This window comes from Aulonocara sp. 'chitande type north' Nkhata Bay, linkage group LG4 (genome assembly GCF_057382095.1).
Source record: "Aulonocara sp. 'chitande type north' Nkhata Bay isolate Kocher_YH1m ecotype deep benthic linkage group LG4, A_spYH_male_GT1.1, whole genome shotgun sequence".
Lineage (NCBI taxonomy): Eukaryota > Metazoa > Chordata > Actinopteri > Cichliformes > Cichlidae > Aulonocara > Aulonocara sp. 'chitande type north' Nkhata Bay.
Genome location: NC_141347.1, coordinates 6,015,823 through 6,032,646, shown reverse-complemented (window position 1 = coordinate 6,032,646; position 16,824 = coordinate 6,015,823). Strand labels below are relative to the sequence as shown.

At 43.0% G+C, this 16,824-nt stretch overlaps 1 protein-coding gene across 1 annotated transcript in view; it reads right to left on the bottom strand.

The window, feature by feature from the left end:
- Positions 1–15,177, bottom strand: part of LOC147331850 (protein NLRC3-like) — a 19,963-nt gene extending 4,786 nt beyond the window's left edge. The window contains exons 1-9 of the mRNA XM_086288157.1: positions 15,088–15,177; positions 13,288–13,417; positions 12,931–13,032; positions 11,860–11,938; positions 11,512–11,698; positions 9,582–11,382; positions 8,495–8,668; positions 8,048–8,221; positions 7,607–7,774 (exon numbers count right to left, since the gene is read on the bottom strand). Coding sequence (XP_086144283.1) covers positions 7,607–7,774; positions 8,048–8,221; positions 8,495–8,668; positions 9,582–11,382; positions 11,512–11,698; positions 11,860–11,938; positions 12,931–13,032; positions 13,288–13,403 — 2,801 coding nt within the window. The 5' untranslated portion in view covers positions 13,404–13,417; positions 15,088–15,177. The remainder of the gene's footprint in view (positions 1–7,606; positions 7,775–8,047; positions 8,222–8,494; positions 8,669–9,581; positions 11,383–11,511; positions 11,699–11,859; positions 11,939–12,930; positions 13,033–13,287; positions 13,418–15,087) is intronic.
- Positions 15,178–16,824: the final 1,647 nt, after the last annotated feature.

The following is a 16,824-nucleotide window of genomic DNA, read 5'->3' as shown; positions in this document are numbered from 1 at the left end:
GTATATAGATTTATACACACGTCAGTGGGATTTAAAGTTATTTTTCCACAGAGAGAGATCTCATATTAACTCTCACAGTGATGCGTAGGCGGCGGGATAAAAGAAAAGTCATGAACTCAATGCAGCCCAATTTAGTCTGCAGTCACATAGCGACACCTGTTCATCGGCAACAACAGTCCCCGGTAACCCGGACTAATTATAGGGTCGCACCGTAATTTGTGGCTTCATGTTTTTATTTGCATCACTGCGTTTGCATTGCAGCAAACATGAACATTACATATATTTCAATATAATGTAAAAGCAGTCAAAACAACTAACATCAGAAACAGCTGATGTTATTTGTTATATGTCACGGTGTCATTTCCGCTTCTTTCTCCTGTAACAACAGCCCGGCGCCGTGAGCAGTCGCCTTTTTTGCGCTCGCTATCCCTGCACTTTCTACCATCTGCAAACGCCACGGTGTTCGTGTCGTCATGAAAGACATGAACATCGAGCGTAAAAACAAAGGAGACTGCTACCGGCTTTTTATCTGCCGATCGCCGTGCTACGGTTGCAAGAAAAAGAAGCAGAAATGACGTTCTCTACGCGTTGAGACGTTCCCCGTCCGTCGGCTAAACGCTTGATTGAAACTTCAATGCGACAGTGACACCAAGTAGAATTATAAATGTCACATAGCCCCAAACATGTCTTTTTCAAAGCCTGCGGTGAAGAGAAAGGTTGGTGATGAGCACCGACAATTTCAGGAAAAGTGGGCAATGCAATATTTCTTTGTTGAGCACAGGGGCACCCCGACCTGTCTTATTTGCACAGAGAAAGTTGCGCTGCACAAGGAATACAATTTGAAACGTCATTACACAACTAGACATGCTGAGCTGGATGCAAAATACCAGGGAGACGAGAGAGCGAACCGGGTTGCCAGTCTTAAAACAGATCTACTGAGGCAGCAAGATTTCTCCAAGAAAGCAACCAAAGAGAATAATGCAGCAGTCGGAGCCACGTGGTTAGTGAGATGATTGCTAAAGCAGGGAAGCCATTCACAGAAGGTGCATTTGTCTAAAAGTGCATGTTGCAGGCTGCAAATATAGTCTGTCCGGGAAAGAAAGGTCAGTTTAGCAACATCAGCCTTTCTGCCAACACCGCAGCAGATCGCATTTCTGACCTGTCAAGTGACATTTATGACCAACTGTGTGAGAAAGCCAAATGTTTCAGTGTATACTCAGTCGCTCTTGATGAGACCACAGACATCACCGACACTGCCCAGCTCCCAATGTATGTCCGTGGTGTTGATGACAGTTTTGAAGTGATGGAGGAGCTGCTCACAGTAATTCCAATGCATGGCCAGACCACCGCTCAGCAGATATTTACAAGCTGTGTGATGCCATTGAGAATGTTGGTTTGCCATGGAAGAGGTTTGTTGGAATAACAACAGATGGAGCGCCATCAATGACAGGGAGGAAACATGGACTGGTGGCACAAAACAAACTGGAAGAGGAAGGCGTGGAGGAGGCCATTGCTCTGCACTGCATCATCCATCAGCAGGTCCTTTGCAGCAAATGCCTGAAGTTTGACAATGTGATGACTATTGTTGTGAAATGCATCGACCAAATCAGATCCAGGGGCTTAAAGCACCGAAGGTTCTGTGCTTTTCTAGAGGAAATGGAGTCAGAATATGGGGATGTGCTCGACTTCACTGAGGTACGTTGGCTCAGCAGGGGAAATGTATTAAAGAGACTTTTTGAGTTGAGAGCAGAAGTGAAGCCTTCATGGAGAAGGATGGAGTTAGTGTTCCTGTGCTAACTGATCCCAAATGGCTCATGGACTCAGCTTTTCTTGTTGATATGACACATGAGCTTAATGTACTGAACAAGACGTTACAAGGCCAGGGGCAACTTGTCAGTGCTGCCTATGACAACGTGAGAGCATTCTCCACAAAACTGGCGCTCTGGAAAGCTCAGCTCTCTCAGACAAACCTTTGCCATTTCCCAGCATGCAAGGCACTCGTGGATGCAGGCACACCATTCAGTGCTGACGAGTATGTTGATGTCATTTTGAGGCTACAGGAGGAATTTGATCACAGATTTGCTGACTTCAAGACACACAGAGCCACCTTTCACATTTTTGCGGACCCCTTCTCCTTTGATGTGCAAGATGCCCCTTCTGTGCTTCAAATGGAGCTCATTGAGCTGCAGTGCAACTCTGAACTCAAAGCAAAGTTCAGGGAGGTGAGTGGAAAAGCAGACAAGCTTGGACAATTTTTGAGAGGATTGAGCCCTAGTTTCCCTCGGCTTTCCCGAATGTTCAAGCGGACCATGTGCCTTTTTGGTAGCACATACTTGTGCCAAAAGCTCTTCTCCACTTTGAACTTCAATAAGTCCAAGTACAGGTCCAGACTTACGGATGATCATCTTCAAGACATACTGAGGGCCGCAACTGCTTCCTCCCTCAGGCCAAATCTGGCTCGGCTATGCGAGAGGAAACGCTGCCAGGTCTCTAGCAGCAAGGAGTAGGCAAGAGAAGCCATGTTCAGAAGAACAGTTCATTTTCTACAGTGTTCCATTCATGTTCAGAAGAAGGTTATAGAACTGTTAATACAGACATTTCAATCTAAATACAGCAGATATAGAAGACTGAAAAAAACACACAAGTTCACTGACTAAAAATATCTTATTATTGTTTTATTTATGTATTACTGATTGATTTATTTTCTTATTAATTCTTAATTTGTTTATTTATTTTTAATATTTTGTGTTAAAAAATAAAAAAAGAGATTTGAGAAGATTGGAATTTTTTAACCATGCCTTTCCTGTGGAAAACCTAATGCGGCCCAGCCTCACCCAGACTCTGCCTGCAGCGGCCCCCAGCTAAATTGAGTTTGAGACCCCTGTCCTACACCATAAATCAGTAAGAGAGGGTACGACCTCTCTCATGGCCCCAAGTGGTGTGTGCATGCCAGAGCACTCTGGAAGGCACACAGAGTCTTTACAGACTACTAAGGATCAAACCTCTATCATCATGCAATCGATTATACAACTCTAAGCATATATGAGTAAATATTTCTAAGCATAAATGACAATCAACAATATAAACCTTACAGCTGGTTTTAATAACAGAATTCATTTGTTTCTCAAATGAGAAAGAGCTATCGAGAAACACTCCTAAATCTTTAGTTCTGAACTTTTCCAGTGGGCCAAGGTCAACATTATCTGCTAATGCTAAATAGGCTGCCGTTATTAACTAATGCTAATTTGATGTGAATTAGCATTATGCACTAATGCTAACACTTTTTAACAATGTGAGTAGCTAATGCTAACACTATTTCCCTTAACTTTATAACATTGTGAACGGCTAATGCTAACACTCTTTTCCCTAGCATTACAACATCTGAGCTGCTAATGCTAAGTAGGCCGCCATTAGCACCTACGTCTATCCATCCATCCATCCATTCGCTTCCGCTTATCCTTTTCAGGGTCGCGGGGGGCGCTGGAGCCTATCCCAGCTGTCATAGGGCGAAAGGCGGGGTACACCCTGGACAGGTCGCCAGTCTGTCGCAGGGCTAACACACAGGGACAGACAACCATTCACACTCACATTCACACCTAGTGGCAATTTGGATTATCCAATTAACCTATCCCCACAAGCTGCATGTCTTTGGACGGTGGGAGGAAGCCGGAGTACCCGGAGGGAACCCACGCAAACACGGGGAGAACATGCAAACTCCACACAGAAAGACCCCGGCCTGATGGTGGAATTGAACTCAGGACCTTCTTGCTGTGCGGCAACAGTGCTAACCATCGTGCCACCGTGCTGCCCACCTACGTCTAATTTAAGGCAAATACGCATTAGAACCTAATGCTCATATCGTTTTCCTTTGCTTTATAGCAATGTGAGCAGCTACTGCTAAATAGCATTAGCTAATAACAGCAGTCTAATTTAATGCAAGTTAGCATCATTTGCATTATAACGATGTGAGGAGTTAATGCTAAGTATGCTGCCATTAGTGGCTAATTCTAATTAGGGGTGAATAATTATTACAAGCTAATGCTAATATCGTTTTCTCTTCCCTTTTAACAATGTGAGCAGCTAGTGCTAGGTAGGCTGAAGCTAGCAGCTAATGCTAAAGCTAAAGATAATTTGATGTGGATTAGCATTACATTAGTGAGGAGTTAATGCTAAGTAGACTGCCATTAGCAGGTAATGCTAATTTAAGGTAAATAGGAATTGGCATCTAATGCTAATACCATATTTTCTTGCTTTAACCCTTTAAAACTGGTCAGAGTGGGCACACTCCGTTTTGCGCAACTATTTTTAAATCCCGGTAGCACTGTAATCACGTGAGCTAGCGCAATAATTTTTTTTGCATATGAAACCTGAGGAGTTGTATTTACATCTTATGCCATCAGCTTGTCCTAGGTTACAGTTTCCTTCCACATATGCTTAGGACTCATATTGCTCTGCTGGAAATAGTTTATTTTGATGCATATGCTGTTATTTTGCAAATTTGCAGTATAATATTTATTTTCGTTTTTCCTGCAGTATATAAAAATTGGTGTATTTCAAAAATAAAACTATGAAGGCACTCAAAATAAATTTCCTGAGGTGGGAAACTATTTTGTGCAACTTTTTTGTATTTACAGTTTTGAGGGATAAGCCTCTTAAATTTCTCTAACTAGAAATATATGTTAAAAAAACAAAAACGATTTTCAATTTTTTTGTAGTTTATTGCACTTTTTTGCAATTTATGTAATTACTATGCACTTAATACATACATATTATTAAAATTTAGGCTGTAATGGTTGTATTGATGTATAGCAACTTGAAATGCTCCCAAAAATGGCTCTACAGCATGTAAAAATATAATATAAGCTCTGGCGGACTTGGTTCTATGGTAGGTCTAAACGGGTTAAATCAATATCAGTAGCTAATCTGATTGTTCAGTCTGACGTCAGGTGAAGTCATTTTTATGCATTTAAGAGCTGTGTTGAATTCAACATTACAAACTGAACATTAGAACTATCCTCTTCTCCAGGATTTTCCTGATTTAACATTTCAATATGACATTTCCAGCGCTTTGTTTTCTCTGCTCACAGACAAAACAGATACACGCATGTATATACAGCCCACGTCCAGCTCTGCATGCACTCCTGCTCCATTTCTATAGAGAATAAACAACGTAACACAATCATTCTCCATTGTTTTCAACTCAACCAGCTGCATTTAATGAAGGAGTTTGAATTTACTTTACAACAGCTGCTGTTGTTTCCTGTCTGCATTCATGTTCTTAACTGTACTCCACACATTCTGAACTGGTGTACCGTAATTGTCGGGCTATAAGCCGCTACTTTTTGCACAAGCTTTGAGCCCTGCGGCTTTTAGTCAGGTGCGGCTTTTCTATGGATTGTCCATGAGCGGATTTGTTTTGTTTGTTCCGCTGTTGTACGGCACTACGTTGCCTGGCGGAAGGATCGGGGTTCAAGAGTGGTATGTTGGTCACATGTCCATCCGTCAGGCAACGTAGTGCAGTACGAGGTAGCGCGAAAAACAAACTTCAAAGTAGCGCTACCCGTTCAGCTGGAGGCCTGGATGATGAGCGGCGATAAACTTGCAAAAAGCAAGTTATGCCCAACTCCACCATTGGATTCTGACAGCGTGGAAAAGTGTGAAAACATCCACGATCACCAACAGATTTCGAAGGGCTGAATGCTGCATGATGGAGAGGAGGACACCGCCACGGCCCTTCTGAGGGTGTTCGACTCTGACACTGACAACGAGGATTTCTTTGGTTTTGAAAGTGACAACGAAAGAAAGAAGCTGAGAGTGGATGACGAAGCCACCCTGAGCCTGTTTGTTTCCGACACTGGAGGAGAGGACTTTGGTGGTTTTAGTGCGCAGGAAGATGGTGAATGACTGACTTTTCTTCTTGTTAAAGCCTGAGCCTAAAAGGTAGTCCGAATCAATTGTTCTGGTGTGCTGTAGGTTATTGTTATGTACTACATTTGTTACTCATTTATGAAGCACAGTACATGTTTTGTACTTGTAATTACCGCTACTTGTACATATACCTAAAAAGTTATGCAAATATGTACCCATAACTTGTTTTTCAAAATATTAATAAAAGGGGTGTGTCTCCAAACAGCCATCTCTTTCCTGACAATTCGCTTTGTGCATATTCTCTTACATATGATAAGTCAACATTGAAACACCTGCGGCTTTTAGTCAGGTGCGGCTAATGCATGTACAAAACAGGATTTTCCCCTGATTTTAGCTTGTGCGGCTAATATTCAGGTGCGCTCTGTAGTCCGGGAAATACGGTAGTTCTTCCTAAAGTACTGCAGTATTCCTGCCAGTACATCCTTTTAGTTTTCCTAACTGTTTCCTCTGATGCTCGTTGCTATTCTTTCCTCAATGCAAATTCATGCTAAGCTCCTTCATATCCATCCCTGTTTCTAAACCTGTAATAATTGCTTTAATGTGTCTTTGGCCTAATTATGAGTCTGTCCATATGTTTGTAGTTCCCCACTTGCTTTGGTTTCTTAGCTCTGATTCTCTCAAATTTATCCTTGAAATCATTTACTGGCATCTCTCCCTCTCACTCCCACTATCCCCAGAACACCAGAGTATTCATCTCCTGGTTTATCCTATGGCCTCTTTGCATTTTCTCCAATCATCCCTGTTTCTAGAGTCTCACCCCATCTGCAGGCAGTCCAAGAGAAACTGCCTCTGCCATTTTCTTCTTCTTAATCTTTGATTTTTCTCTTCACTTTCTCCATTGGGTCTTCTTAGACGCACTTTCCAGAAAGCAGCAACATTTTTTGTGCCCCATTTTTCAAATTGTGCATCTTACTTCAGCTTAATGTGTTTCCTGTTTTGTTTTTACACAGGTCATGTAAAAGAAATCCTACCAGAGACTCGACAAAGCTGAACTGAAAGACAGCACAGGCAATAAATCAGAGCAGCACAGAACTTAAGCTCATGGTCCATAGAAGCTGGGCTCTACAGGTGTACCAGGACAAGCTTAGTGTAAGTCCCTCGAAAAAGTTTCACTTGTGCTGTTTCGGTGTAAATTACTGGTTTGTTTGAACAATTTCATCAGCTGAACCATAAATACTCCAAAACAATTTCTTTGTGACTCAGTGTGATTTTGCATTTTGTAATATTAGCATGTCAAACTCTACATTCTCTACACAGATGAGAAATGAAGTGTATTTAATAATAAAAGTTATCTCTCAGAGACAAAGTTAGTGTCTCATTCAGGTCTGTATCTGAGTAGCCTCAGACACATGCAGTGCTCATATTTTCTGTTTTGTGTGTCACTCAGACCTCTTCCTGACAGGGGCAGCAATTTCATTTAAAGTCCCATTCACTGATACAGGCTGCTGGAGCTCCAACCAGGAGGGTACACACATGATCCAGGGAAAAAAATTATATATGGTCTCTTAGATAAATATTAAGAGGTCCTGTGTTTTACTAAAAAATCAAAGTAGTAAAACACAGGACCTTTGGGTTAGATATAAGGTGATTTGACAAATCATGTCTGTTGTAAATGAGTAAGCCATTTATCGACCTGACTCAGGTTTTAAATCATCATCAGAAAAGACTGAATCCTGACCTGAGAATTGTACACTTTGGACTCTCCACTGCAGAAAATAGAAGCTTCAGTCCTGAATCCTGCAGGTTGTTGTTACCCAGATCCAGCTCTGTCAGACGGGAGGACTGGGAGCTCAGGACTGAGGACAGAGCTTCACAGCTTCTGTCTGACAGGTTACAGCCACTCAGTCTGAAGAAAGGATGACAAGAAGACATGAAACACTTGTGTTAAAGTATATTCATGGTGCCATGAGGAGCTACTACATTTACAATATTTCAACACTGTTTCAGGACATGCTGGAATCCTTATTGCCTCATGTTACAAAAGACAAATGTGGCAGTTTAGTGTGATTTGGATGGATTCATTAAAAAAACAAAACATAAACACTGTTAATTTTTTCCAAATGAAATTGATTAAATGATGTTAATTGATGAAAAAAAAATCGATATTGCTTGATCTGACCTCAGCGTTTCCAGTTTGCAGTATTGACTCTTCATCCCAGCAGACAGAAGCTTCACTCCTGAATCCTGCAGGTTGTTGTTACCCAGGTCCAGCTCTGTCAGACGGGAGGACTGGGAGCTCAGGACTGAGGACAGAGCTTCACAGCTTCTGTCTGACAGGTTACAGCCACTCAGTCTGAAGAAAGGATGACAAGAAGACATGAAACACTTGTGTTAAAGTATATTCATGGTGCCATGAGGAGCTACTACATTTACAATATTTCAACACTGTTTCAGGACATGCTGGAATCCTTATTGCCTCATGTTACAAAAGACAAATGTGGCAGTTTAGTGTGATTTGGATGGATTCATTAAAAAAACAAAACATAAACATTGTTAATTTTTTCCAAATGAAATTGATTAAATGATGTTAATTGATGAAAAAAAAATCGATATTGCTTGATCTGACCTCAGCGTTTCCAGTTTGCAGTATTGACTCTTCATCCCAGCAGACAGAAGCTTCACTCCTGAATCCTGCAGGTTGTTGTTACCCAGGTCCAGCTCTGTCAGATGGGAGGACTGGGAGCTCAGGACTGAGGACAGAGCTTCACAGCTTCTGTCTGACAGGTTACAGCCACTCAGTCTGAAATCAAGGTGGAAGGGAGACAAGATCAACCAAACAAATCAGAGCTTTATTGCTTTTTTATTGTTTTTAAGCAGAAATCAGTGAGGTGCTGGTAGATTCTGTTCTTTTGGTTTATTACCCAACAACACACACATACACTAATATTTGTGACTTTTGTAATAGTAGCATTTACAATGCAAAGCAACAGCGATCACAGATTGAAGGGGCCTGAATAAAACTACAATGCAGTGATTTTTAAGATGACCTGTTCTTCCAATTTCCAACAACAGATTTCTCCAACCTTACAGTTAAAAATAATTCTTTATCTCATACTGAATCTTGGTGCAACTCCCCCCAGTTTATTAAAATGGAGTGGTACTGAAGTTGCTGTAAGTGATGTGTGATGCCACTGATTTCCTTTCTGATCCAATACAAAGTAAAATTCAGGCTGGTATCTGCGATACTGATGAAAACTATTCCTTCAGAATCAATACAAGACATCATAAGAAAATATGATGTTTTGTATAACATAAAAAGCCTGAATTTTAAAATATTCAGTTAATAATCAAAAACAGATGTGACTGAAAATAATAAAACTGAGAAACATTTTATGGCCATTCGATCCTTTTACAACCATTGCAAGAGCTTGGTTGGCATAGCCGGCAATACGTTGGATAGTAATAAGTCCGGTGGGTGATGGGCTCCACCAGGGCTGCCCTTTGTCACCGATTCTGTTCATAAATTTTATGTTTAAAGGCTGTATCAAAAGTTCATTCAAGTTACAATATTGTGGTCAAAAGTTCTCCTTTTTTCTTTTATACTATACAACTACGCTGTCTCATGGTTTTAGGACATGGATCTGTCATGGAAGAAATCTATGACCACTTTTAATCAACATTTTAAAAATAAACATGATCACAGATTTACTCACAGAGCTTTGTTGGAGGCTTTGACCACTGGCAGCAGCCTCAGAAGAGCCTCCTCTGAAGCAGAGTATTTCTTCAGGTCAAACACATCCAGATCTTCTTCTGATGACAGTAAGATGAAGACCAGAGCTGACCACTGAGCAGGAGACAGTTCACCTGTGGAGAGACTTCCTGATCTCAGGGACTGTTGGATCTCCTCCACTAGAGAACGATCATCCAGTTCATTCAGACAGTGGATCAGATTGATGCTTTTCTCTGCAGACAGATTCTCACTGAGCTTCTTCTTGATGTACTGGACTGTTTCCTGATTGGTCTGTGAGCTACTTCCTGTCTGTGTCAGCAGACCTCGTAGGAGAGTCTGATTGGTCTGCAGTGAAAGACCCAGGAGGAAGCGGAGGAACAAGTCCAGGTGTCCATTTGGACTCTGTAAGGCCTTGTTCACAGCACTCTGGTGGAGAGATTGAAGTTTTAGTTTGTTAAATAGTTTAGACCATGTAGAGGTTGCTTGTTGTTCTTCCAGCAGGTTGACTCCAGAGTTGATGAAGGTCAGATGGACATGAAGAGCAGCCAGAAACTCCTGAACACTCAGATGGATGAAGCAGAACACCTTGTCCTGGTACAGTCCTCTCTCCTCTTTAAAGATCTGTGTGAACACTCCTGAGTACACTGAGGCTGCTCTGATATCGATGCCACACTCTGTCAGGTCTGATTCATAGAAGATCAGGTTTCCTTTCTGCAGCTGATCAAAAGCCAGTTTTCCCAGAGACTCCATCATCTTCCTGCTCTCTGGACTCCAGTGTGGATCTGTCTCAGCTCCTCCATCATACTTGACCTTCTTCACTTTGGCCTGAACCACCAGGAAGTGGATGTACATCTCAGTCAGGGTCTTGGGCAGCTGTCCTCCCTCTCTGGTTTCCAGCACATCCTCCAGAACTGTAGCAGTGATCCAGCAGAAGACTGGGATGTGGCACATGATGTGGAGGCTTCGTGATGTCTTGATGTGGGAGATGATCCTGCTGGCCTGCTCCTCATCTCTGAATCTCTTCCTGAAGTACTCCTCCTTCTGTGGGTTAGTGAACCCTCTGACCTCTGTCACCATGCCAACACAGTCAGGAGGGATCTGATTGGCTGCTGCAGGTCGTGTGGTTATCCAGAGGCGAGCAGAGGGAAGCAGTTTCCCCCTGATGAGGTTTATCAGCAGCACATCCACTGAGGTGGACTTTCTAGGGTCAGTTAGGATTGTAGTTTTGTGGAAGTCCAGAGGAAGTCGACACTCATCCAGACCATCAAAGATGAACACAACCTGGAAGTCTTCAAAGCTGCAGATTCCTGCTTCTTTGGTTTCAGTAAAGAAGTGATGAACAAGTCCCACCAAGCTCAACTTTTCCTCTTTCAGCACATTCAGCTCTCTGAAAGTGAATGGAAATATGAACTGGATGTCCTGGTTGGCTTTGTCTTCAGCCCAGTCCAGGCTGTATTTCTGTGTTAAGACTGTTTTCCCAATGCCAGCCACTCCCTTTGTCAGCACTGTTCTGATTGGTTCATCTCTTCCAGGTGAGGCTTTAAAGATGTCTTCTTGTCTGATGGTTGTTTCTGGTCTGTCTGGTTTCCTGGATGCTGTTTCAATCTGTCTGACCTCATGTTCATCATTGACCTCTGCAGTCCCTCCCTCTGTGATGTAGAGCTCTGTGTAGATCTGATTCAGGAGGGTTGGGTTTCCTGCTTTAGCGATGCCCTCAAACACACGCTGGAACTTCTTCTTCAGGGTGGATTTAAGGTTACGATGACAAACTGCAGCTTGAAGTTCTGAATGAGAAGAAAAATAAACACTCAATTCCAAAAAGAACTAATCTTTAAAACATGTTGCTCCATCTTCCATCTCTGGAAAATGTCTCATTTATCCAGCAGCTTAAATCTTTAGATAAATCCTCTTACTGCTCTGCAGACGGTCAGCCAGCTCCTCCTGCTTCATTCTCCTCAGGAAGTCCACTGTGATCTTCACAAACGCCTCTCTGCTGCTGCTCCTCTGACTCTCTAAGCATTCTGGGTAATCTGGACTCAGAACCTTCTGGATCTTCTTCAGCTCGTTCTTCACAAAAGTGATGATGTTGTCCTCCAGCAGCTGGAACAGAATATTTATGAATGAGCCAATCAGACTGAAATCATGGAGCCAAACATCAGATCCATGTTGGACACACTGACGATCCACTGGTCTACAAAGAGCAGCATGGAGATGACTGTGAACAGAACAGATGTAACAGTAGTTGTTGTACATGTACAGACCATAAATATGGAGTCCAGCTGTGTTTGATGCTGCTGGGCAGACTGACCACTGGGAACCTCTGAGCTCTGCTGCTCCACTCTGTGGAGGAACCATGAAGGATTAGATCAACACAGGATAAAGATCCAGGAGTTTCTGCTCAAATAACTTCATCTGAATCAAGTCTGTCAAGTTTTAAACTCTCAGATTGTGAACATATCAGTAATTTCCAGTCTGTTTTCATGGACGTCCTTTCAGTGGTGATGTCAGGGATGATTTTGAAGAAGCTCATCAAACTGAACCATCAGCAGATCACTGCTCCAAAACCAGAACATGATCCGAGTCTCCCTCCACCACCAGAACACCAGCTTTACTAACGTGGTAGATCAGTGTAGTACAGATCAATAACTGATGAGTCATTTGATCAAAATCACTGAGTGCTTCACGTCTGACCCTCTGATGCTTCTGTAGACATTTTGCATATTTAATGAATGTCTGACAGTTTTACATTCATTCTATGAACACAGTGGAAATGTTGTGTTATAGTCTCCATGTTGTTTCCAGCATCATAAATTCTTAAGTTCAGAAAATTAGATTCTTTCTTCACAGCTGAAAAACAACAACATTTATTCTCTATTGAAATCTGCATCGTCCACTCCAAAGGTCACAATCTGAAGGTAACATCTGGTTTTGTTCCCTGTGGTTAACTCTGAGCATCAGTATGGTGGGATTTATCCACTACATCCACACCACTGTGGTTCAGTGTTGTCCTGATGGAGTAACAGCAGCCAGTATGATCCAGGCTTTAGCTGCTGGGTCTCTGTGTGACCTCTCAGACTGTTTAACAGATCAGACACAAAGAGAATCAGAGCAGCTCTGTTCTTTAAAGACAAACATGAACCCACTCAGGTCACACTTTCCCCACAGATATGAGCATCACTGTCCTCAAACAGCAAATGACCAAGTCGAACATTTGGATCTTTTCTCTTTCATTGTTTTCTTTTTAATGAATCTTTGTAACAATCTGAGGATGTTTCAGGTCATATTTATCCAGGAAACACAAACATGTAAAGGAGTCATCACAGCTCTCTGACCTCGTTGCTCCAGGTTCACCACTGAAGTTTGGAACGTCGCCTTTGGACCCGTCACTCCTCACAGACGGACAGCTGGACCCTGCAGACTGTGACCTCTGACCTCTGCAGACACAAACATGATTGAAGCAGCTGTGATCACACAGACTGCAGATAATGCAGCTGTTTCCTGTCAGTAACATCCTCTTAGATTAGAGTTCAGCTTTTTACAGGAAAACTGGACAAAACTGATTTTTGTTACAAACTCATTTTCATTTCCTCTCAGCTCACAAACACAGTCAGACAATCAACCAGAGTCAACACTGATTATAATGTCAGTGCAGAATTATTTCTGTTACTCAGTGAGTTCAGCTCTCTGACCTCGTTGCTCCAGGTTCACCACTGAAGGCTGGATTTAGACCTTTGGACCGGTCACTCCTCACAGACGGACAGCTGGACCCTGCAGACTCTGCTCTGTCCTCCTCTTCCTCCATCATCGTCTTCAGTCAGTCTGAGAGGTAAACCACAAACACTCAGTGAGTTCACATTAACAGGAGGAACTGAGTTACAGTCGCTGACCTCTGACCTGTCATGTAACCTAGAAACCAGGTCAATATGTCTGTAGGTTCAGTCATCCAGGTCATGTGATCTAAGGAGCTTGGAGAGAAAAGAGACGTCTTTAAGTTTCTGGAAGACGTTTCATCAGAGAAGCTTCTTCAGCTCTAAAACCAAACGGTGGAGAGTCCCAGATATTTAAACCTGAGAGGGAAAGAAAGCATGTCGCTGACCCACCACTGATGTTATTTCAAGGAGGAAACTGAGAGCCTTTGCACCAGGAGCACAAACATCAGCTCCAGCAATGATCCACTGATGTGTTTTTATTCCATGTATGAATGTTGTTATTGACAGAGATGACGTTTGTGTGTCAGTGATGCAGTGACTGTTGTTGTTACCTGTACAGGCTGGTTAGACTCTATGAAACAGATCATACAGATCTCTGCATGTTAGAAGAGACTATTAAAGGTCATGAATGAGACAAAGGCAGGGAGGCGTCCTTTACAGCTAAACAGCAGAGTGAGAGAACAGCCAGCACCTCTACATTTATCACATTATACAGCACATGTATGATACTGACAGGGATGAGAAGAATTTAGTGATTCTGATCCCATCATTGATATTACTTATTGATTCTCAGTAGCTCTGCTCTGACAGTCACCACCATCACTGAGCAGCATATCAAAGACATTTGTGCACATTAACTGCATGTTGTGGCTCAAATGTTTGTGCATGTTGGAGGCATTTCCTCTTTGTTGTGATCAGTGTTGGTCATTACTCAAAACAGTCATTATTACACATATTACACAGAACACTTTGATTAAAAGTAATGGAGTACGTTACTTCATTACTCCTCATAACATTACTTTGATGTTAAAATGAACAAATGAGCATGTAACAACATAAAGCTGAGGTACAGCCCCACACACCAACACAGATCCTGATGAGGTCACGTGATGTTTCTCTGAGTGTTTATGAACACAAATCAAAGATGAAACAGCACAAAGACACTTCAAAGTGATTCTACTGTAGAAACATGAACAGGTAGAAACCTGCAGCCTGACTGCTCATCACTTTGTTACCTGTTCAAGTTCAGCAGCAGCAGCTCACTTTATCACGGTGCTGGTCTGGGGTCAGTGTTTACTCAGCTTTAACCTCACTCTGGGTTCTTGGCTAGCCTAGCTTTAGCTTAGTGTTAGCATGCTGTGTGCTAGCTTAGCGTCAGAGCTCTGCAGGTGTCTCGTGTGTAAATATTAATCACAGTGACAGTAAAGGAGGTAAAGGGCTGTGACGTCATCACGTACGCTGCGTCCTCTGTGGGCTCTGAGTGAACTCAAAGTACAAACTACAAGTACACAAACACGAACGTAGCTCAGAGTGGCGGACACACTCGGCCTCGTTGGTCCAGCTGTGAGTCCGTTACCGTGAACTATGGAGCGGCAGATTTGTGCTGAACTAAGCTGCACACAGCTGATGTTAGCCAGGAAACATTACACACTGACTTTAATGGAGAGACCGGAAATACAAACACACACAGTTTGTTGTGTGAAGAAATCAAACACGAGCTGAACAAACAGTAAAGTTCCTAAAGACAAACTGTTAAAGGAGGAAACAAAGCAAACTTACAGTTTCTTCACACACCAACAACAAGCTCCACTCCACACCTGGACACTAAACACGGACACACAGGTGAGCTGCTTCCTGGAAGGAGGCGGGACTCCACCTGAAACTCAGCACAGGTGGGAGGGGCTCAGCTCTGTGTGTGCTGATGTGTTAACTTTAAAAATATGCCGTCTGACTGCTCAGACTGAGTCAGAGTAAAGTTCACATGCTGACGTGTGGAGACATTTAGTATTTAGTATTTAGTATTTATTTATTTATTGTCATTGTCAAGAACAATGAAATTGCGTTTGGGGCTTCCATACAACCCAAAAAAAAGAAGAAAATAATAAAAACTTCTTAAAACCCAAGTGTACATATTTAACCCAGTGTGACTCCAATGCAATAAGACAATCCTTAGCAATAATGTTCGTAGAAATTCAGACAAAGACCTGAGAAACATGACAAAATACAACAATGCAACCCATTCAATATTATTGTACTGTGAGATATGATATCAGATATGATAGTTATCTATTTAAGAAAGAGGGGGGGGGGGGGGGGCAGGAGGGGGAAGAGAATAAAGATATGATGCACCAATGCAGACCAGTTCATTGCTATTAAGAAGTTGGATATGGTTATTGTCCGTGAGAGGGGGGCAGAGAGTTCAGGAGCCTCACAGCCTGTGGATACAGGCTGTTGGCCAGTCTGGATGTTCTGGCCTGTATAGACCTGTACCTTCTCCCTGAGGGCAGCAGATGGAAAAGGTGGCGCGCAGGGTGATGTTGGTCCCGCAGGATACTGTGCACCCTCCTCAGACAGCGAGTGGGGAAGATATTACTGATCTCTGGCAGACTTGTTCCAATAATTCTGCCAGCTTCTTTCACCACCCGCTGGAGTGCTTGCTGGTCGGCCTTGGTGCAGCTGGGGAACCACACTAGAAATCCATACGTCAGAACGCTGCTGATGGCACAGTTGTAGAAGTTCAACATCAGAGATCTGGGAATGTGTGCGCTCCGCAGTCTCCTCAGGTAGTAGAGGCGCTGTTGGGCCTTCCGTGCAACTGAGGTGATATGGTTGCCCCAGGACAGGTCCTCGGTCACAGTTACCCCCAAGAATTTAAAACTGCTCACCCTCTCCACCGCCTCACTGCCAATGAAGAGAGGCAGATGGTTGTTATGGCCCCTCTTCCGGAAATCTACAATGATCTCCTTGGTCTTTTTGGTGTTTAAGACCAAGTTATTGTCGTGGCACCATGACTCTAGTTGTTGCACCTCTGTCCTATAGTTTGTCTCATCATTGTTGGATATAAGTCCGAGCACTGTAGTGTCATCTGCAAACTTAACAATGAGATTGGACGCGCAGGAGGAAATACAGTCATGGGTGAAGAGAGTGTATAGCAGAGGGCTCAGAACACACCCCTGAGGGGCACCGGTGTTGACCACAAGGGTGGAAGAGGTGTTCTTACCCACTCTGACACTCTGTCTACGGTTAGTGAGGAAGTCCACAATCCAGTTGCACAGAGAGGAGTTAAGTCCCAGTTGGTGGAGTTTGGGACGGAGTTTGTATGGCCGGATGGTATTAAAAGCCGAGCTGTAGTCTACAAAGAGGAGCCGTGCATAGGTGTTCCTGTGTTCCAAGTGCTTCAGTAATGTGTGCAGCACTGTGGCGATCGCATCCTCGGTTGACCGGTTCTCCCTGTATGCAAACTGGTGCGAGTCCAGGGATGGTGGAAAAGCAGCTCTGATGAAACCTTGTTGTAGC